General features: G+C 35.0%; 3 protein-coding genes across 6 annotated transcripts; 1 reads left to right on the top strand and 2 right to left on the bottom strand.

Annotated features, from left to right (window-relative positions):
• Positions 1–237: 237 nt before the first annotated feature.
• LOC133315143 (proline-rich receptor-like protein kinase PERK7) lies at positions 238–3,868 on the bottom strand. The gene is made up of 8 exons (XM_061516714.1): positions 3,280–3,868; positions 2,198–2,704; positions 2,007–2,093; positions 1,829–1,899; positions 1,654–1,730; positions 1,409–1,556; positions 647–808; positions 238–528 (listed from the first exon to the last, which is right to left on the bottom strand). Exons 1-8 carry the CDS (start codon positions 3,866–3,868, stop codon positions 238–240), a joined length of 1,932 nt encoding a protein of 643 aa, XP_061372698.1.
• Positions 3,869–7,200: 3,332 nt separating this feature from the next.
• Positions 7,201–10,620, top strand: LOC133315104 (ras-related protein Rab7-like). The gene is made up of 7 exons (XM_061516663.1): positions 7,201–7,419; positions 7,943–7,969; positions 8,119–8,218; positions 8,964–9,110; positions 9,201–9,281; positions 9,421–9,566; positions 10,306–10,620. Exons 1-7 carry the CDS (start codon positions 7,367–7,369, stop codon positions 10,370–10,372), a joined length of 621 nt encoding a protein of 206 aa, XP_061372647.1. The 5' UTR covers positions 7,201–7,366; the 3' UTR covers positions 10,373–10,620.
• Positions 10,621–12,565: 1,945 nt separating this feature from the next.
• On the bottom strand, positions 12,566–19,433 carry LOC133315122 (SWI/SNF complex subunit SWI3D-like). 4 transcript variants are annotated; one of them, XM_061516690.1, is made up of 8 exons: positions 18,950–19,433; positions 17,504–18,021; positions 16,125–16,793; positions 15,419–15,582; positions 14,526–15,319; positions 14,156–14,352; positions 13,622–14,064; positions 12,566–12,844 (listed from the first exon to the last, which is right to left on the bottom strand). In XM_061516690.1, the coding sequence occupies exons 1-7, from the start codon at positions 19,431–19,433 to the stop codon at positions 13,690–13,692; spliced, it is 3,201 nt and encodes a 1,066-aa protein (XP_061372674.1). In that variant the 3' UTR covers positions 12,566–12,844; positions 13,622–13,689. The 4 variants fall into 4 exon arrangements, with proteins under 4 accessions (XP_061372674.1, XP_061372676.1, XP_061372677.1 ...); XM_061516692.1 differs by having other exon boundaries at positions 12,566–12,830; XM_061516693.1 differs by having other exon boundaries at positions 14,526–15,316.
• Between the last annotated feature and the right edge of the window lie 2,964 nt (positions 19,434–22,397).

Here is a 22,397-nt window from a genome sequence, read left to right as displayed (position 1 = left end):
TTTAATGCTCCTTCCTTTGTCCAAAGTTCACAACCTACTTCGTCATTGGAGTTATACCCTAATCAATCATGCATGCAAAAAAGTCATAAAAGAATCCATAAATGTCTTTTTTTCCAATTTGTCACTGTTATGCCAAGTATATATAACTAGCAGCAGCAACCATGGCCTTAACTGGAATTTAGAAGTGTGTAGCTAGATCAGCTATATAACTTTTTTGGTTCACAAGTTGGAAGTTCCTCAAGGAGTGTGCATCTGGGCGCTTCCTGTCTTCCTGCTGCCATATTCAATAGATGATCGATCACTGCTTGAGGTGGAAGGGTTTAGTCCATACTCACTTGTTGTTCCTCCGTACTCACTGCTTCCATTGCCGCTATCAAATGCTATTTTCCTGAACCTTTTCATGTCAGCACTATATGCGCCAGCAGCATATTCACCGCTTGTGGTGCCGAACTGTGCACTTTGGCCAGGTTTCACTCCATCTTGATTAAGGACATCTAGTGAGACATCACCCTCCAGTACTCTTACAATCTATAATTTAATTTGGGAGTGTTATTTTTTGTACGTGTTTTATCAAGAAGATAAGGTTCCATACTTTTATATATATATATATATATATATATATATATATATATATATATGATTATACCTGGCTCATTTTTGGGCGTCTCCTTGCTGAGTGCCTAACGCTAGCAGCAGCACAAGACACCATACGTGCCAATTCCTGCTTGTCATAATTGTCCTCTAAACGTGGATCAACCACTCCGTCAAAGGTTCCATTTTCCATTGCCTTCGTACAAAGTGGTCTAGCCTGTTCATGTATATATGAATTGAACAAGCAAACGTTATATCTTTTCATTATATATATATATGATTAACATTTCTCCAGCCACTTGAGATAAGTTTATCACTTTTTATAATGTTAAAGTTACTTTTTCTTCGACTTCACCTTAGCCTGACAGGTTCTAAAATGTGATTGAAGAAAGAAAAAAAGAATAAACAATTTTGACGTTAAATGTTATAATTATGTATTTCTGAAAATACATAATTAAACATGAGTGGTTGAAGATAAGTTTATCATAAATGGCTGGAGAAATATTTATATATATATATATATATATAAATATATATATGACAACATATAGATGGGAACAAATGGAATAATTAATTAGTATTAGAAAGGAAAATGATCCGTTTACAAAAAATTTTTTTACAAAATTTTGCAAATTACACTATTTCCGGAAGTACATAGTGTAACCTATTATACTTCTAGGAGTATATAGTATAGTTTGTAAGAATTTGTAAAAAAAAAAATTATAAATATAAGGCTTCCCTTCTCTTATAAACATTTATAACAAAGAAGAATGTTGGAACTGGGGAAATGTTAGTAAATTCAGAGTAATCTATATACCCAGTCAACCAAACTATCCTCTTCATAATCACCGGTGTTGGCCACTGGGGGTCGTCCTGTTATTAGCTCCAAAAGCATAATACCGAACGAGAAGACATCAGACTTATCAGTTAGCTTACCACTTGATGCATACTCAGGAGCCAAATACCTGAATAAATACACAAGTGATTAGACCAAATCGGCATTGCTTGATAATATATGTGTGTGTAAACAACGCGTGTAGTTTGGTTTGTTAGTTTTCTTACCCAAATGTTCCCATCACGCGAGTAGAAACATGAGTGTTGGTGTCTTGATTAAACTTTGCCAATCCAAAATCTGCCACCTGAATGGATAGAATTGTTAGATAACTTAACTAGAAGAGTGAAGGAGCCACAATTCTTAAATAATGTTTTTAGCTAATGAAAAATTCGATATACGTACTTTGGCTTCGAAGTTGTCTTCGAGTAGTATGTTTGCACCCTTTATGTCTCGGTGAATGATGCGAGGGTGACCTGGTTAATGTTTTAGATAAATTATTAATGCCGATTTCATTCTTAATCAACCAAAAAAAAAAAGATGTGCTATTGGCTATTTGTGAGAAGATAAGTAGATCACTTACAATCCTCATGCAAGTAAGCAAGTCCTTTGGCTGATCCAATTGCAATTTTGAGCCTGGTGCCCCAATCCATGACAGGTCGATCCTTTCCTGCAATTTTAATTTAGCAGATTTGTGTTATGTTTAAGGTTAAGACAAAAATTCAAGCAAAGGAATAATTTGTATACATATATATATAGTTTAAAAGAGCGCACCATGGAGGTGGTATTGAAGGGTTTTGTTAGGCACAAATTCATACACCAGAAGCTTTTTGCTGTCTGAAATGCAATACCCAACAAGTGACACAAGATAGCGATGATGGACACGGCTTATAATATCAACCTCTACTTGGAATTCTCTGTCTCCTTGGCCCCCAGTGGATTTGAGGCTCTTCACCGCTATCTCCTTCCCATTGGGTAGAACACCTTTGTGTACATATCCGAATCCACCTTGACCAAGTAGGTTGCGTTGGGAAAACCCACCAGTGGCAGCTGATAGCTCTTCAAACGTGAAGGAGCTCTGATTGAATCCAAGGGCCACCGTAGGGTGTGGGGGTGGCAACACCGGACCATGGGAGCCGGAGAAACTCGAGTTGCTCAAGTCACTACTCACCCGCTGAGGAGGTAGGGGTGGAGCAGCTGCATGTGCTCCCCAACCTGCACCTGGCGGTGGAGGAATATTAAGAACAAGTTCACCGTTATTGTACCCATACTGATTTGGAGCTGTTGTTTGGCGCTTAAAATAGTCATCATCTGCATGTAGCCATTTATCAAGCATTTAATTTGTAAGTCAATTATTTTCATCATTAACCATAATCTCAACTAGCTATACATATAGATGACATATACTTTCCCATGCTTTAAATATTAGATTATAGCTTTACAGAAGATTTATACTATAATTCAATTAATTCTTGTTATATGTTTGATTGTTAAGTGTATAAGAAAATTGGTGTAAGTTTAAACAAGTGTAAGAATTACGAAATTTTATATGTACAAAATAATAGTAATAATAATAATAATATATTTTCAAATTTCAATTGAAAAAATTAATTAGTGCGAGTAGCAGTATTTTTACAACATCTTACAATTTATTTTTTTACTATTTATTTTCATTAATCTAACAATTATAATTTATTAAAATTAATAATTAATTAATAAATGTGACATAATAAATTATAATGGTTAGATTAACGAAAATCAACAATGAATAAATAAATTATAAGACATTGTATGGAAAAATAATTTGTAAGAATAACACTCCTCAATTTATATAAAAGATGCTATTTATTATGTACCGCCAGCAGCTTGGTTAGCGAAGTAACGTATAGGAGGCTGTGATTTCTTCTTCCTTCTTGAACATGCAACGATGATTAGTATAATGACAAGGAGCAATAACCCAGCTCCAGCTGCAACTCCTATTATAGCGGACATGCTCATTCCGCTCCCACTGTCCTCAGGTGTATCAGAGTTACTTGACTGTGATGACCTTGGTGGAGACAATCGATGACGTGGCGGCGGAGGAGGAGAAAACACTTCTGACCGTGGCGGAGGTGGAGGTGGCGGCGGCGGCGGCGGGTGATTGGGTGGAGATGGGGAAGAGTCCGATGGCGGTGGTGGAGATGGGGAAGAGTCAGATGGCGGGGGTGGAGATTTCTGATCATCTGGTGGCGGCGGTGATGACGGAGGAGGTGACGACGGAGGTGGCGATGATGGAGGCGGAGATGAAGGCGGAGATGAAGGCGGCGGAGATGATGATGGTGGGGGAGATGGGGAGGACGGCGGTGGCGGCGATGAGGAACTATCGTCGGACGGTGGAGGTGGCGGTGATTGCGATGAAGATGAATCGGTTGGAGGTGGGGATTCGGAATCTGAATTTGAAGCCATTTGGATATTCTCTAACAAAAGCAATGGTTAAAGACCAGGAGAAACCTGACCCGCTCCCTCAAATAATGAATATTCTGATAAGAAACCTGCAATAAAAAAAGTATCCCCTGTGTGTTTTTTATTTTGAGCATATTCTTATATTAATTATCTTCTCTTCATCATATGGCGTTTTGAAAGAGAAGTTATAAGAAAGAAAGAGAAGCTTATGTTACCTGAGAGCAAAGGGCAGGAGGGTTCTCAAAGGAACGAGACGACCGTCATGAATATGCATGGTAGAAATCGTGTCTCGTTTCAAAGTCACCCTCCTACAAAGCAGCGGATTTTTCACTGCAACATTCCTATTTTTAAGTTTGTTATGGTTTTCTCTCTGTCACTATTTGCTAATATTAGCTTAAAAGAAAACTTACAATCTTAATAAATCGCCGCTGGCGTCTTAGGATTTTGTTTGTTAGAACGAATGCTATTTTGAGGGCAGGACGTGACTTGTGACACATTAACAGGTTCAAACTCGATTACAGTTGTTATGTAATTGTTGAACATATAGTGTGTGGATTTTTATTTTTATTTTCCTTCTAGAAGTATCAATGAGCTAATGTGTTAATATGTCAAACTAATATTAAAAAACAAAATATATATTTAAAACAAAACATGCATTGGTTCATTTTTACGAGTATAGCTTACAAGATGGGGCTGGAGCTTAAAAAAAACTAGCCAATTGGAGCTAAAATAAGTAAAACAAAGAAAATAGCAAAAACTGCCAACTTCATTTTCAGACTGAAAATTATTTTTGAATTGGATGGTCATTGGTCATAGACGCATCGCGCGCATTCAAGTTAAATAATTTATATATTTATTATAAAGGAAAATATTTCCTGGGAGTTTTAATTAAAAAAAATTGTAAATTCTTTGGACACAATCATCAGTATCACTAACTAAATGTTAAACTAAATGTTAAATTACTCGTTTTGTAAGCCACTAAAATTGGTCTAACGTGATCAAATAGTGAAGGATTTTGATAATTTACATGAGTTCATAAATTTAAAACTTAATGCCGCATTATATATACATGGGGGTTGAGTTTATGCTGTTGCTGGAAAACGCAACTCCTTCCCGCACATACGCTACAGTATGATATATTATATTTTTTATTTTACTTTTTTATTAAAAATGGACCCCACGTCAAAAGTTTAACTGCGGCAGTAGATGTGAACTTTCCTATTGCAGCAGAACTATAATACCTTATATATGAGATAGGATCCTTTGACATCAGTGTCAAATTTAAAGTTTGACACCTCATCTGAGAGCCGTTAGATCAAAAAAGATCAATAGTGTCACATATTTACAAATCAGAGTTGTTAATCTTTTTCGATCTAACAACTCTCAGATGAGGTGTCAAACTTCAAATTTGACACCGGTGTCAAAGAATCCTGCCCCATGTATATATATATATATATATATATATATATATGGAAAAATACTTTCTCCTTTAATAAGAGAATTGTTTTCTCATGTTAGTGAGAGATCGTTTTGCGTGCAATATTTTTTTATTTTTTATCTTTTGCTTATGGTGGGACCCATTTGAATTATGTGTGTAGAAATTTTTCTAATCTCATATCAAATGAGAAATGCAAAGCCCTATATATATATATATATATATATATATATATAAATTACTCAATTGCATGTGTGTTTCTCTAATGTTTCTACTTTGACTATTGTTTTTATACCATTGGATGATATCTAGGCCAACAACTTCTAAAAATACTAAATCAAAGAAAAGGAAGAAGAGAAAATAGCAAAATCTGATGTGTTTGGAGAAGCCATTGATTTAAATATTATATTTACTTTTTTATTCTATTCTACTTACTTCTTTTTATATTGTAAAAAAGTCATATTATTTATATAGTATATTTTATTTGGAAAAATAAAAAAATAACAATTTTATTATTATTTTCTTTCTGTCTTAAAAACTAGAACGATTGTAAAAATAATATTTTTATAATTATAGACGAAAAATTGTTATTCTCAAAAAAAAAAAAAAAAAAAAGACATCGCGAAATAATTAGGGTTGTAAATTGCTTTGGCTGGCCTACAGAAACTTACGTCAGACTTGACCTATTACAAATAGAGTGTTGTTAAACCCGACCTGGGCATCGATCCGGTAGGGGTACTGGGTCACTGGTCGGACCGGTTGACCCGGATAAAAATAGATATATAAAAATATATATAAATATGAACATATAAATTCAATATATTCTCCGTATCTAAAATGAATTAAACAAGGTTCACTAAATAAACTAAAAAACATGAAGCATAAATAAATAAAAGTGCATGTTATTACTATGTCAATTTAAATTGTAACTCAGAATCTCCATAAACATACCCCCCAATGACATTGAACTCATATTTTTCAAATTCAACTACATTAAAATGACATATGTCACATTCTCTAATTTATTATTCCACAAATTGCTTCAGTATTGAAATCTAAGGGGTTACTGTAGAAGAGTATACTAACAAATAAAATTACAAAAAAAAATTAAAATGAATTTTACATTTTTTTGATAAGATGAAACAGTTTTGGTTTTTTTTTTTGAAACGGTTATAATTTATCAGGAATTAATAAATGTGACATAATAAATATTATTAATTTTCAATAAATTATAACCGTTAGATTTACGGAAATCAACGGTGATTAAATTGATTGTAAGAGTTGTAAACTTTTTTAGTGGTAAGTGGATTTGTTCCCAAGAGAAATGTTATACTTACTACTTTTTTTCTTACTACTTGTTACTAATAAATCTCAACTGTTGATTTCCGTCAATCTAACGATTATAATTTATTAAAAATTAATAATTAATAATTAATTAATAAGTTATACCTAATATTTTTTAGAGGGAGAGATTATAGTCACTTCTTCTTTTTCTTATTACCTCTTACTACTAAATTTTAACCATTAATTTATGTCAATCTAACAGTTATAATTTATTAGGTCATACTTATTAATTAATTATTATTTTTCAAAAAAATTAATCGTTAATTATAATTAAGATTTGATGGTAAGATATAATAAAAAAAGGGAAATAATAGTCTCATGTTGTAGGAGACTACTATCTTATGTCATAGACACTTCGGTAAGTGTGCTGCTATTTTATTTTATTTTATTTTCTCTTTTTTAGTGGTGGGTCCCATCATTTTGTATCTTAGCATAAGACATACTCTCTCCTACAACATGAGAGTAGACAAACCCATAAAAAAATAGATACTAATTATAACCTCTCCTACCTATTTAAATGAAAATCTACCCGATTTACACCGCTAGGAGTAGCAGAGTTGAACAATAACGAAATTGAAGAGAAGAAGTAGGAAAGTTGAGGAAAGCGTGAGCGTGGCACACCGCAGCTCAGCGACTTTTGAGACTGAAAGCGGTTATTGTGTCTGTTGTTCACGCCACCAAACACTAATCTCTTTGAAAATTTAATCGTCCGTACGAATACGATGCCTTCCCGAAGAAGAACTCTCTTGAAGGTTATCATTCTCGGTGATAGCGGGTTCGTCTTTCTTCCTCTTCCTTTCTCTCTCAATTCCATTCTAGGGTTTATTCTTGCGACGATTGCACATGTTTTTTAATTGATTTCGTTTAATCCATTCCGTTTCTCCGAAGAAATTGCTGCTTCTCCCGAATCCTTTTCCCTGCTCAGCATCACAGATAAAACAAATGAACAGAAACGAGGGAAGAGAGAGTGTTTAAGTGTATTTTCCATGTTTGGATGGTTTATGTACATTGATTTTTCAAATTATCTTTCTTACATATATCGAAGGGCGAGATCACTGTTCATTTGGAACTAAGATCTACATTTTTACGGTCGAAGTGTGGCTTTATCTTCTTCTTTTTTTTGTTTAAATTTGGTTCGTTGTGCTTGCTGACCAATTGATCTATCTTACTATGTATGTTAGAAACAAAGCTACGGAGATTTCGATTTGGATATTTACAATCATGAGAAGTTAATTTATGGATTCTAGAGAGAGAAATTCTATCAGTGTATTTGACACTATCCTGTTGCTACTTTGCAGGGTGGGGAAGACATCTTTGATGTATCAGTATCCTTTGGCGCTTTTGTAGAAACCCCTTGTTTACACATTATTATTTTCAGCACTATATTTCCTATTATTCTCTACACTGTAGTTATGGTACAGGGTTATCTTTGGAGTATCTACAGACTAGGTATTTCCGTAACTTTGAATTTTAGATATGTGAATAAGAAGTTTAGTAATCAGTACAAGGCAACCATCGGAGCAGATTTTTTAACCAAAGAAATGCAATTTGAAGATAGGCTTTTTACCTTACAGGTTTGTGAATTGTGCTGGCCCGTGCTTAGCTTGTTTTTGTAATGCATGAAAGTGACTGCATGCTTGAGTCATAAGGCTGGCTGGGCAAGGTGTTGGGTGTTCGGTTGGGGATGATAGGAGAAGGCTTTCATTTGTTTGTTTCCTGGAAGACAATGCTGATTCTATCTTCTGTTTATAGGAAATAGCATCCATTGTCTAGTTTCAGACATTGGTAATGCAAATTATGAAATTCCATTGAACAGGGCCCCCATCCCTATTTCCCAATAAAAAAGAAGAAGATGGAAACAATGGGAAGAAAAACTGTTAGAGGAATTTGCTTCTTACTTGTAGCTAGAGGTGGCAAAGCGGGCTGCCCGCCCCGCCCCTGCCCGCCAAAAGCCCGCCAAAAAGCGGGCTGGCCCGCCCCGCCCCGCCATTGAAGGTGGGCTAGATATCTCTGCCCGCCCCACCCCGTTTGGGCGGGCGGGGCGGGCTGCCCGCCAAGCCCGTCACATTTTACACTAAAAATTAAAAAAAAAAAAAAAATCAGCCCGGGCGGGCTGGCGGGCAGCGGGTTTAGAAAACTCAGCCCGCCCCGCCCCATTTGGCGGGCGGGGCGGGCCGGCCCGGCGGGCTCGGCCCATTTTGCCAGCTCTACTTGTAGCCTTGATTGCTTTCTTTCTTTGTTGAAAGTTTTAAGTAACACGATGTTACAATAATCAAGGTTTGCTTGTCTTTTTCTTTATTATTTCTTTATAATTTGCAGATTTGGGATACAGCTGGCCAGGAAAGATTCCAAAGCCTAGGAGTTGCTTTCTATCGCGGTGCTGATTGCTGTGTTCTTGTGTATGATGTCAATTCAATGAAATCATTTGACAACCTTAACAATTGGAGGGATGAGTTTCTGATTCAGGCATGCCTTTGCTCCTCTCTGTTGATAAATTTCTTAATCTTTATCTGTTATCACAAACAATGTTGTAGTGGTTACTGATCACTTTGGCAGGCAAGTCCTTCAGATCCAGAGAATTTTCCTTTTGTTGTAATAGGAAACAAGATAGATATTGATGGCGGGAACAGTAGAGTGGTATGTTTTGACCTTTTCCCCCCTATATATTGACCTATTTTTTTATTTTTTTTCTTTTTCCCTCCAAAGCTCACATATATCAGATCCATTCAGACACATACTGCAGAACAGATGAAAACAAATAAGTTATTGTGTGCAGGTTTCGGAAAAGAAAGCTCGTGCTTGGTGTGCATCTAAAGGAAATATCCCATATTTTGAGACGTCAGCCAAGGATGGTATTAATGTCGAAGAAGCATTCCAGTGCATAGCAAAGAATGCCTTGAAAAGTGGGGAAGAGGAAGAACTGTAAGTTCTTAAACATGTGCATCTCTTTTTTCATGCATGTGAACAAGCCAAGGCCCAAATACAGAGTTAGATGCTCTCTGATTATAAGATGGTGTTAATATCTTGATATTGGTTGGGGGAGCATACTTTGGTCCTATCAGTTTTCTAGTTTACAATGTACAAATTGCGTTTTGAAATCAAAAAGGTCTATGGATGATTATTGTTTGCTTATGGAAACAAACCATTATCGACATTATAATAAAAAGATTGGCAGTGCAGACATCCCTTATTAGCTGCAACCAGATATTATTATAAATAGCATGTTTCTGTTTTTTATATTATTTGTTGGAATCATTTAGGTTGTCATTGAGAAGCATGCTAGAACCTTATATACTCTTTCAGTGTTCTGTAATACTTATAAATATGAAGAGTTCTAAATGACATAAATTTTCAATAACACTGGTCACTACTCTAATGACCCCTTTTGTCTCCTTATTTTGTTACTGTAATAACTAATTCATTATCTACAGTATACAACTGCTTTGAGAATTAGGGTTGATTATGTTAGTGTCTCTATAATTCAATATAATTGTATCCAGCCTGAGTATTGCTAATTGCTGTATGTTTCAAGTTTTGTTCATTTGAACATCTTTGCAGCATTATTTAATGGCTACCCTAGTGATTGTAGATCTTTTTGTTTATTGGCAATTGAAATATTGCATTTCGTTTAATTCTCCGTGTTGTAATTTATGTGTTGAAGTTACCTGCCGGACACAATTGATGTTGGAAACAGCAGTCAGCAGCGGTCAACGGGATGTGAGTGCTAAATATACTGCCTTTTCTCCTCAATACAGATAAAGTACATTACTTAAATATGATCTCTTCCTGCTTAGCCATTACTGTCTATGAAGCTTCATTGTAAATTACTGTTTGCTCAAGAATCTAAGTGGTCCCATGCTTGTTTGTTTTATGTGCTTTGTGTTCAGATTAGTTTCTTCTTGTATGGTATTTCTATATTGTCAAGGGTATGTAAAGATCATTCTAAAGTTTTTTGTTTCATTGCTTATTGTTCTTATCCCGCATATGCTAGAATTTTGTATGCTCAGTTTTTATTTTTTGCTTCAATGCTTTCAGCAGAAACTTTTGAGCAACCATGGTGGTTGCTTCAATGCATGAGTTTTAGATCTGCACTCAAACTCCTCTCTCACCCACTAAAATGTAAAAAACATACTGGAGTTCACAATTAATTCATTTATTTATAATAGCTGCTCATAGCAATACCAAGCCTCTGTCGTGTTAAACCATCAGATGGTATGTTATAAGATATATTTCAAGGTTGTGTGTGAGAGAGAAAGATAGTGAGTTGTCGGTGTAAAGATTTATCAATATGGGCGATTTTTTATGTTAATTACTGTATACCTGGCTGCGAGCGGTGTTGCATAATCCCACGGATTCAAATTATAAAGCCAAAATTTGCCTCGTATTGTACAGTGTTTGGGGCGGACCGAGCTAAATTTTATTTTATTTTATATATATAAAATAATATTTTTTAACAATAAGACGTTACTAGCATAAATAGTTAACCCTTTTCTAAAAAAATATTTATAACATTTAGTATTTCAATACTTGTAACTTTGAAATTTTATCTTCGTTTCTATTATAAAATATTGTTGATCCGTCATTACTCAGTGCGATCCTACAAATTATGAATCTGCATTATCTTGTAGCATGTTTGGCTGGGTTGTACACGGAGTTTAACCCTAAAAAGTAAAAACTAACATGATTGATAAATTTTCTTTGGGTATAAATTTTGCTAGCTGTACCATATAATCTAAATACATTTAGTCCGTTAGATAGCGAACCAGAATGGACGAAGTATATCGTCCAAGATTCGGACACCAAATAATGGACCACGCCATTCTTTCAACATTCGAAGCTCTCTGACTCTCTTTGATACTTTTTCGGGAGTTCTTGCAAGTTCCCCTCTTTGCCTTTCCCGGTAAATGACGTTAAAAAGACGGGTGCTGAAACCTTGTCCACATTACTTAAAAAGTACGATCTTAAGTAATATTGATTGACAAATTTTGTTTTTTAAAGTTCCAAATTTTGATCCTTTTTTTCTAGATGTTAAAGAAGTGAACATAGTTATATCAACGGTTTTCGTGGATAGAGGGTTTTTTTTTTGTTTTGCCATCAAAGAACAATTTTCTCATCCTGAATAAAACAAGAGATAACTTAAGACTAGAAGGCAATAACCAATGGGCACCAAAGGTACATACCTAACAAAGGAACAATAGAATAATTTTAATCTAATTACCAAAATTTAAAGTAATTATCTAGATTTGAGATTAATGCCTCTCCATAACCATAGGTTATCAAAATTGATAGACATAGCTTCTCCATAACATGGTTATCCAAATTGATAGAGATAGTAAAGCTTCCAACTCATTCCAAAATGAGCTAATCGTCTCACCTTGCCTTTGAAAATAAATTAAAAATCACAATCTACCTCATCCTACCTCCAAACCGCCCCACCTGCCCCACCAATCCATCTATTTATTGAAAATATAAAAAATTAAAATTTTATATTACTAAGAGAATAAAAGATATCACATGAAAATCAATGACGAATAAAAGGACTAATGTTTTATAAAAGAAATAAAAAAAAAAAAAAAAATCAACCCATCAAATAACTGGTTCAACCCATTTGACCAGCACTTGCTCAGGACAGGCTTCTCCTATTTTCACATCAAATTCTCCAATCAACAAAAGGAAATATCGTTCTTCGCTCTGTAGTGTAGCCACCAAAATTAGTAATGCCTTTACTGAAAGGCCATTTGTACCCAAAAAAAAAAAAAAGACCGAAAGGCCACGTGTAAGCAACGACTAGCTCTACTAATTTGTTGAAATATAAACAACCCGTTAAATACTCTGAATTTGCAACTGAAAAGCACGCACAAGAAAGAAATGAAAGGGGAAAAACAGTAGACATCCAGTGTAGAAAGTTATTATCTGGAGTATTGCCAGACAACCACATTCTTCAAAAAATAATTCCAATTTCAGTATGCACCTTCTCAAGAATGTAGCTGTGAATAGCACTTAACAACTCAAAAAATTTAAGAAAGCCATTAGCTCTACAAATTCAAATTCCAATATATGTATATTTCATCCTCTCATCTGCAGTTGCTCCTTATATCAGGGAAAAGATGACCTTGCAGTGCATGATTCTGGTCACTGAATTGCCAGTGATTGTCAATTTGTAGTTAGTCCTAAAAAGCGCTTTACCTTGAAAATATTGACTGGATCAAACACGGCCAAAGGTTAATGATACAAGAACCTACCCTTGACAAGAATTACTAATGGTTGGTTTGGATGAGTTGTTTATTTTTAAAGGACTATTTGTGTGAACATTTTTTAAAGGAACTTTTTTTAAAAAGTAGAAGCTAATACTGAACGTAATATTTGAGAACATATTTTGTTTGAACAACTTTTCCATGTTATAGAAAAAATTGTTTTTCCAACGCACAAAAGTTTAGCTGGAAAAAAAGCTCAACTTTTTTGTATGTGTTTCAATGTTTGTTTGAAAAGAAAAAAAACCTCACGCAAACACACTAAAACATAACAAAAGTACATTTTCTATAGACTTTTTTAAATTTTAAAGTGCTTTGCAGTGGTAAAATTGTTTCAAAGTAATGGTCACTATAAAGTTGCCATTGTAAAAGGGCAACCAAACAATTTCGGGCACAATGTAGAGAACACTACTTTTGTATAAATCATTTGGTATCCGGTCAGGCGGTCACTAACATGAGCCGACTAATCCGACATCCGTTTTAATTAAATTAACAGACATTTTAAATTATTTATTTATTTTTTTGATAAAAGTTCCATATATTTAACTTACTTTAGACTTTCTAATTCTTGCTCATTTGCTAAATTTCTTTTACATGTTCCTTTATGTCTTAAAATAACAGCCCTTGACTAAATTATTATAGATATATTCAACTGAGGCACCCTATGGACATACTACAATAACTTCAAGTACTAAAAAGTATACAAAAACAAAAATGCATACTCACATTGTCAAAGTGATGGCAGATGATCAGTAAGTATGAATACGCGAACTTTTCCTAATCTGTACTCCACATTATTTTGTCCCAACATAAGAAAGGCTTTCCTGGCTGGATGGCCGAACTGAACTTCCTGCTGCAGTTGTGGATGCTAACGAGCTGGGAAGAGTAGGAGCTATAGTACCCACAGGCCTAGAAAATGGTGGCCTTTGGGAATTCAAGATGATTTGAGGTCTTGGAACTGAGTTTGCAAAATTCATCGGAATTCTATTGATTGGTAAGGTCGGTGGTACACCTCTAGATGCGGAAGCTGGTAAACCGAGCCGGGATGCAATTATTAGAGCACGCTCATGGAAAAGCTTCTGCCGTGACTGGACCAAATGCTCTTTTACCCTCATCATCACGTTCTCCATATCATGGAAAAAGGCAAACTTTGTTTCCAACTTATGCAACTGCAAGTTGGTGGAATTTACCAACAAAGTCAAAGGAATAGAAAATACAAATACAATACAACAAGAACTTCCCCAGGCCACATGACATTACCTGCTTTTCTATCAACAAAGAAGCAAGTTCTCGGACTTCATCTTCTTCCTGATTTGCTAGAAGTTTTGCCTTTACTGCTGCCGCAGCAAGTGTGGAAACCGCAGCATGTTTCACTTTCTCTAAATTGTTATCATGTTTTGTCTTCTTACTATTGTCTTTCACTTTTGTGCCATTTTCTGTGTGGTCTTCACCTGCCACTGGATTAGGATTTCATTCATTTTTGTGAACTTCAATTGTATTATGACAAAAACTACTTAATTACTGAATTAGATCATATTGCTCTATTAAATCCCTTTTTACCCTTTCATGAAAAACAGCATTCCTTTTTTTTGTGTGTGTGTGTGTGTGTGTGAGAGAGAGAGAAAGAGACCTGTGCTACGCCCATTTTCAGCCCCAGAATTTGATTTAACAAGATGTAGAAGTTTAATCTTATCCAAGGGCACAGAAGAAGAAATCATATCTACATCCTTTTCTGTCCCAGTATGTTGGGATGAAATTGATGTAACTCGTGCCTGAGATTCGTCCTTTTCTGATGGCAAGGAATTAGAAACCAAATCAACATCCATTACTGAATCTGTTGTTTCCAGAGACTCAACAACTGGATTTCTAGATATCAGTTTTTGAGGCTTGCTCTTATCTGAGGGCATAGAATCAGACACCAAATCAGTAGCACCCTTTGGTGTCTCTACAGGTTGTGGATGCTCTTCTACAAGATTGGATTTAATTGACTGCTGAAACTTATTTTCTGAGGGAAGGGCGTCAGGCACATGTCCATCCTTTAGATCTTCTATTGGCTGGCAAGTTTCTTTAACCAAAGTTCCCTCTCCTAATTCCTCAGAGATAGGTGGAATTTTAGCCCTGGGTGTTGAACCATCTGAATCATGTACAGTACTTAGTTCTTGATCATTAGGTAACTTTGAATTGCTGGGATCATTACAATTATCAAGCACAACCTCCTCGTGATTAACCACTGCTTGCTCCTTTAAAGCAATTGGTTTTTCTGAGGCTTCGTCATCTGGAGAAGCCAGCTGTCTCTTAACTTCTAAAGAATTATCTTCAACTTTCCTATCATTGGGATCATTTGATAAAGCTTTATCATCTAACATGGATTTATCCTGTTTTGTATTTCTGTCATCCTGGTCTCCCTCCATTTTAGAATCCCTACTATCCATGCAGACACAACATTGAAACTCTCTCATCAACAACAATTGGACAAGTTATAGAATTGCCAAAAATGCATAATCTTCACATAATATGACATACCTCTCAGAACTAGTTGGTTCCTTATCAATTGGTGGATCTTCCAAAAGAAAGCAATGCCTTGATGAAAGCTCAGTGCTGGCAGAATTTACTAACATGGATTTTAGGGAGCTATGAGCTGAAGCAATAGCCACATCAGAACCTACCAAGTGTGCAAGGAAAACTGCCTGTAGAATAAAGAAACATGATGTTACTCCCCAAGAGGGAACACATGACTGAAAACACAGGAGACATTCACAGCATGACACAAGGAATGAAAGGAAAGAAACATTGTACATATTGAAGAAATAACTAAGATAATTTAAAAGCATAATAAACACTAGCAATTTTGTCATCTGTGAGCAATCTGCATGAGACAGTGCACAAATAAGAGAATCAGCTGTTCAAGGAGGGGTATAACAACTAGCCGTAACAGACTAGTTTAAGATTTGAATTCTGAAGAGAGGATATTGCCATCATTACTATGGTTAACAAGGATGCCTCCTTTAATCCTAATCAATACTAACACAACATTCAAAACCAGCACCAGCACCAGCACCAACTATAAGGTGTCTCAAATATCAATTTGAAATAAATTCATTTCAAATCATCCATTTAATCCTTTTTTATAAAAAAAAAAAAAAAAAAAAAACTCAGATACATGTTGCCATGCCACAAAAACACAAAAAATACAAGTGCTACTACTCGTGAACCCAAGCATTCTACTTACCAGTGCCATGACAGGATTACCCACGTCAGCAAATGAAGATGGGTTTTGGGGTCCAGGAGAATAACCAACAGCTGCAAATGCTTCCTCAAGAGCCTTCAGAACATAGTCTTTGTCTGTTTCCTGACCAAATTTTACTTTAACGCTATCTTCTGATTTAGAAGTTCCCTCAGAAGTTTTCTTATCACTAACATCTTCTAGCTTTGGAGTCTCCTGAATATCTTTCACTTGATTCACATCTTCAGCCTTAGAAGTTTCGTCATGTGCAGTCAGCACATGGCCTTCAATGCTATCACCAGTCTTATTTATAATCAATTCTGAAGCATTTTTCTCAACAGATGAGTCACTGTTAGTTGTAACTGGATCTGCAGTTTCTTTGCAACTGGCATCAACATCATCACCACAATCAACAAAGGCATCCTGAATTGGCATTTGGACAAAGTGTAATATGCATTGAGCTTTCGATTTTGTTGCAACATGTTCTGCAATTTCATTCCAATTTTCTTTATAAAGTTCCAGTGCTTCAAGGAGCAAGAGGGTCTCCTGATCAGTCCACTTTCCACCACTAACCCCTGGAACTTCAGCTGGCTCCATGAGTATAAAATCCAGAGAGGACATGCCAGAGCCAAATTTTCCATTACCAAAGCAATCGGTACATAGATCAAAATCTGCCTGTCAGACACATCATACAACTGATAAAATATACAAGGTGGAGAAGGAAATTACATAATCATCAACCACCCAAGTTTTCCAACAAGACGTGCAATAACCAGTAATTCAACAAATATTCAAATAGCTATCCAGCTTGTTGCCAATGTATGATAAACAGCCAGTGCAACAATAAAATCAATCAACACTAATAATGGCCATCAGCAAACAATAACCCTCTCTTGATGAATGCATCCGTGTAAATGTAAGTGGTATTTGACAAGGTCACTGGATTTTCTTTGCTATCAAAATTGATGGATCTTTAAAAAATTCACATCTGCTTATGCTTTTACCACACTAGAAAGATTTGATTCAATTCAGAAAATATTGTAAACTGATTAAAAGGGTAAACCCCAGTGCACACTGCACGACTTGTGAGGGTGTAAACTGAATCTTTTTTTTTTGGAGAATAAAATAAAAGTTCCTGAATAAGATTCCTAAAAGCAAAATGTGACAATAACTTAATTACACAATGATAACGGGAACTACAACTACACGCACCAATGTAAATAATCCTACAAACTTCATAAGATCATCTGGCTTAGGATAACACGTTTGAGTTGTAGACTAGTAATCAAAAAAATAAATATCTTGAAGATTAAGCAAAATTAGATATCTTCAACATATTACTAAATTGCACAATTCAACGAATTATCCAAATTATATGTAACAACCTGCTTCTGGCAATGGTAGCGTTTGCGAGAACAGTCAGCAGAACAAGAGTTGCAGTGGTACTCAACTCCCTCCTGTTTCACCCATTCTTCAGCAATTGTAGATTCTGGAAACAAACCAGAGTTCATAGCTGGAGTCAATAGGCTAGCCTTTGGAACACTAGGCTGGAATTGCATACTTTCAAAGCGGTACAATTTTTCAAGCAAGGAATTCTTTTCTGCTGTCCCATCATCATCGGCGCTGGCCACGGCAGAACCCGAAGAAGGGAACGGGTGGAAATTAATCAAACCCCAATAGTCCAGAAAATCCATTACCTCTTGCCTAGCATCCAAGTCTCCAACATTAAGCTCTGACAAATCTTTCAATTCAATCTGTACATTTGGGTTTGCATGAAACTTCTTCATAATATAATTCCGTATCTCCATGTATGCAGAAGGAGTCTTATTTTCAGTTTTGCCACTAAAGAAAGAAGTTAATGTATGTTTCTCAATTGGATGGATATCAGTCCATGAAAACCAACCTGAAATCAATTTCACAGATAAAATAGTTAATCCAGGAATAAATCTTTTGACCTTCAGATTAAAACTCAAATCTGCTTACTACAATCAAATATTGAATAACAGGAAAACCAACAGGCTAGAAATTTTAATCATCTTTTGATATTCAGGGGAGATCCAAGGAGATGCTTGGTTGCTAGCATTTGCCTAACGACATTTCTAATATGTTGTTGGACAATGGAAGCACTGTACTTACAACTAAAATATAAAAGCAAATGCAATTAGTGCTTCTACTGTTCCCTTCTCTATGTTTTTGCAGCATAATTTAATCCCAGCAATAAGGACGATGATTTACTCTGCTGTTTCTTCTTTTCAGACCTAAGAAGGTTCTGATAAAAAAATACAAATATTCTGTCTGGAGGCTCAAAGTTCTTCTTGATCTTCCTTGCAGTTATTCAAGTCAAAAGCTCAATATAAGGACTCCAACACCAAAAACCTTATCATTAAAGCACTGTCATTAAGGTGGGAAAAACAGTATGAAAAAGAATTCAACGGGGAACCTAAAAACTAGAGCAAGGTGTTAGTTTTTCAGCAATTATACTGCGAAATAACACTGGGTTAGCTTGACCTGATCAAATTTCAGACAAGACCACACAAAATCTGATGGTCCCACCACTCCCACATCAACCCTTTAATTCTGCTAATACTACTTTAAATTAGTAGAGCGCATAATTTGACAAACTGCAAATGGAAAAGCAAAACGTTGGTTGACAGTCTATCACACACTAGTTCAGACAAGTTAAGCTGAATCACTCGTTTGCGGAACGCCAAGCTAACGAAAAACAGATAAATCATTTATTTTCCGCTCAACATTGCAGCAAACCAATATAAGTAACTCCCGAATCTAAACACGAAATAATTAGGGTTTCAAAATGGACACAAAGGTCTCACCGCAATGAGTCGGAACCACGTGAGCATTGGAACCACGAGATCTAATAGCTTCAAATTGAGCTTCAATTGCAGCATCCAGAGCCTCCCACTTGCTCTCCTTGTTGTGTTCCTCCGCGAGCAGCACGGAGTCTCCACCGAAAGCTCCATTAGGCGGCGCACGTTCGGAGTATTTCACCGCCGCGGGGGCAGAAGCAGAAGAGCCGCCAGGCGCCGAAGACGATGTGGCGGCGGAATCGGAGAGGTTGGTAGGGATTTGACGAGCCCTAGTCAAGGGGCCATTGTGAATAGAAGAAGAGTGAGGTGGCAAAGCCTTGTCACGAGTAATGCGTTTGGAAGGTGCAGACGAAGAATTGGAGGCGTTGAGAGCGTTGGCCTTCCGCTTCTGATTGGCGGCACGGCGTCTGGAAGAAGCCGGCTCCGATGCCGGGGAATTGGCGGCGTTGGACGGTGGCAGAGCTGCGACGTCACGGCGTTTCTCGTCCATGGTTCAGTGGAAACGTGCTTTGCTTCCAAAGATAAAAGTCACTGCATCGCCAATTGCTACTTCCACAGGGTTACGCTTTTTGTTCTTCATCGCTATTGAAAGTGGAAAGTGAAAAGGAGAATAATAGTGTTTTATGCAAAGTGTGGCACTGGTCCATGCTACTATACTGCACCATTCTCCCTTATTGGTTCAGTGGACTAGCCATTCGCTACTATGTGTCTATGTCTATGGCATGCAGTATGGACGCAATCGATCCAATCATTTCCTAAATTTCATATAACGTGGAAAAAAATTTATTTTTCCTTTTTATAGATATTTATAAATTTCATATAACATCCAGGTCTCACTCATTTTAAGAGAAGGGACATTCTCACTACTAAAATTTTCTACTATTAATTTACTATCTATCTAATCATCATTAGATTAATATTTTCTCTCTCTTCAAAAACTTTTTAACATTCTTTCTCTGATCCAATGGTGATGTGATAGATAATAAGCTAGTAACAAGAATTTTTGGTAGTTAGAATATCTTCACTCAATATAAAATCTATAGATAACAAGTCAAATGAAAATTTACACATGAAAAAATTTATGACACGGGGAACTTTTTTAAAATAAAAATATTTTTAGTCCTATAATTAACACATATTTTGAATTTTATGTTTAAATAAAAATAGTTCCAATATGGTTTTTATAAATATAGTTACTTTAAATTTATTATTGTTTTCCTATTATTATATAATACTGCTTGTTAGAGTTATAATACAGTAAAATGTAAAATTAAATTAAAACTAAATGTTACATATAAGGATCGAAATTATTTTTTAATCACATAATAATATTTATTTTTAGTTTGATTTATATATTTTACAGTAATTGTATGCTAATCTATTAGTATTATATATGACAAAGAAAAAATAAGAATAGCTTTGAAAATGATTATATTTATAAGAATTAAATAAATATATATATTGGGGCCAAATTGAAAAGGAATATCATTTATATTTATATTAGTGTTTGTGTTGAAAATAGATTTCACTAATACAAATAAGGATACATTTAAGTAAGTTATTTTAAAAAATATTTTAAGAGAAAATGAATTTTATATTATTTTTTTAACTTATTATTCAAATTATTTTTTTGTCAATGTTTTTTTCTTAAAAAAAACTCCTAATTATCACATATGTTTGGCATATATTTTTATTAAAAAAATAGTTTTATTTAAAAAATAAACAAATGAGCCCTTAGAATAATGAAAAAAAAAATTATGTGATAAATAAGGAAAAATACATGATCGAGAAAATATGAATTTTAACATTTGAAAACAATTTATTTTATTATTGTGAGTGAAACTAATATGTGGCCTTGTGTGTTGAATCATTAAACAGTAGACAAATCGACATAAATCAAATATAATTTGCATATGTGTGTAATTTTATTTGTATGAAAAATACTCATTTTTCAAGTCACGTTTAGGTGACTGAAACATTTTACGCTGTTTTGAAAGTGATGAAATTGAAAGCTCACGACGAATGAGTGTGGTGTAAAGGATTAAAAAGGAAATTAAAATGAAAGAAAAGCCAAACTCAACAAAGTATTCGGATGAACTCGTGGATAGTAGCACAAATTGTTTTCTGATGACCAATTACTATCAGCAACATCATACATTTCTGATTTCACGTGCATGTGGTTGAAAACTACATTTTGGATTCCAAATTCAGTTAAAACAAGTCCAGTCAAAGATTCTTTAATTAAGAGGCCTTGCCCCAATTTCTTGCAACTGAAAAAGAAACAGTGCTGCATGGGTTAGTTTATTGTCAATTCTCGATAGTAATGGGCTATAGATTCCGCCTGTTGCCCTTTGAAACGTCGTTTTCCCACAAGTGATAATGACAATGGGTCAAATTATTAAAAGATTTCGTGGTCTTAAGAAGTGGTCGGTTTGCAAAGTTTATTCTTCTTGTAGCTCTTACACAATGTGCCAATGCCATTGTTCAGAAAGCGTGAAAAAATAGTTTTATTGACCATATTAAACCAGTTATCTAAAGATGACTGAAACTTGCTACTGATTCGCGGGGCTTGTCCCTGATGTTCAGCCCTCAAACATTAAATATAAATTATTTTGATATAATATAAAGTCAACAATGTGGATTTTGGGTATCAGACATGATTTTATTCATTTTGTTAATTTAAAATGGTTTGGATTAATTTTATGCAAATAGACTTTACATAAAAACCAAGATTTGGCCCTGATAAAATAAAAAACAAGATTTGGTGAAACCGAAGGATCCTCATGTAATTAAACAATGACCACGAATTCATGACAATAATAGAAAAATGCAAAATACTAACTGGGGCAATTAATAATATATAAACAAAACAATAAAGATATATAAAACAAGATTCGGTGAAATCAGCGGATCAAAGTTTTTATATATATAATTAGGAAATTGTTTATCTCATTTAACATGAGATAAACGTATTTTTTTTATACAATCACGTATAGAGAAAAGAGAATAGATGAGAAAAAAAACTATAAATTGGTCCCACCACTCAATATGTGAGTGTAGAAAAATAAGTTTATCTCATATTAAATAAGAAAATAATTTTCCATATAATTAAGGAAAAAATGTTTCTTTTTATATTGCAGAATTTTTTTCTCCTGTTATGCTCATGTAAAAATGAATGATCTCATTATAAAAAGAAGAGAAAAAAAAAGATTAATGAGACCCACTCAGTTTTATGTAAGTGTGCCCGATAAAAAATTTGTACCGCAAGAGCAGAAACATTAAATCCTATAATTAAACTCTCGAATGGAAGATTAGTCTCATTTTCCTCTAGTAGCGAAGCTCAATGCACCCGTTGTTACGATGAAGGGTAGCCTTTGGGCCGTACTCCGAGGACAAGGAGACCATAAGAGGTTGAATGAGAGACCTCCAGATTATACTAAAAATAAAATAATAT

This window comes from Gastrolobium bilobum, unplaced genomic scaffold, assembly GCF_033153095.1.
Source record: "Gastrolobium bilobum isolate Gb01-03AN ecotype WA unplaced genomic scaffold, APGP_CSIRO_Gbil_v1 utg8583, whole genome shotgun sequence".
In the NCBI taxonomy this organism is placed as follows: domain Eukaryota; kingdom Viridiplantae; phylum Streptophyta; class Magnoliopsida; order Fabales; family Fabaceae; genus Gastrolobium; species Gastrolobium bilobum.
Note: the sequence above shows the minus strand (reverse complement) of the source record. Positions and strands in the feature narration are given on the sequence as shown.

Excerpts from the sequence above, each read along its gene's own strand:
- LOC133315143 (XM_061516714.1), bottom strand. The coding sequence starts at position 3,868 with ATGGCTTCAAATTCAGATTCCGAATCCCCACCTCCAACCGATTCATCT. Across the intron at positions 1,900-2,006 it reads TGCTTACTTGCATGAGGATT|GTCACCCTCGCATCATTCAC; the intron begins GTAAGTGATCTA and ends AACATTAACCAG. Across the intron at positions 529-646 it reads GACGCCCAAAAATGAGCCAG|ATTGTAAGAGTACTGGAGGG; the intron begins GTATAATCATAT and ends ATTAAATTATAG.
- LOC133315104 (XM_061516663.1), top strand. The coding sequence starts at position 7,367 with ATGCCTTCCCGAAGAAGAACTCTCTTGAAGGTTATCATTCTCGGTGAT. Across the intron at positions 8,219-8,963 it reads ATAGGCTTTTTACCTTACAG|ATTTGGGATACAGCTGGCCA; the intron begins GTTTGTGAATTG and ends TATAATTTGCAG. Across the intron at positions 9,567-10,305 it reads AGTGGGGAAGAGGAAGAACT|TTACCTGCCGGACACAATTG; the intron begins GTAAGTTCTTAA and ends TATGTGTTGAAG.
- LOC133315122 (XM_061516690.1), bottom strand. The coding sequence starts at position 19,433 with ATGGACGAGAAACGCCGTGACGTCGCAGCTCTGCCACCGTCCAACGCC. Across the intron at positions 14,353-14,525 it reads TGAAAATGGGCGTAGCACAG|TGGCAGGTGAAGACCACACA; the intron begins GTCTCTTTCTCT and ends ATCCTAATCCAG. Across the intron at positions 14,065-14,155 it reads CTTTGTTGATAGAAAAGCAG|TTGCATAAGTTGGAAACAAA; the intron begins GTAATGTCATGT and ends ACCAACTTGCAG.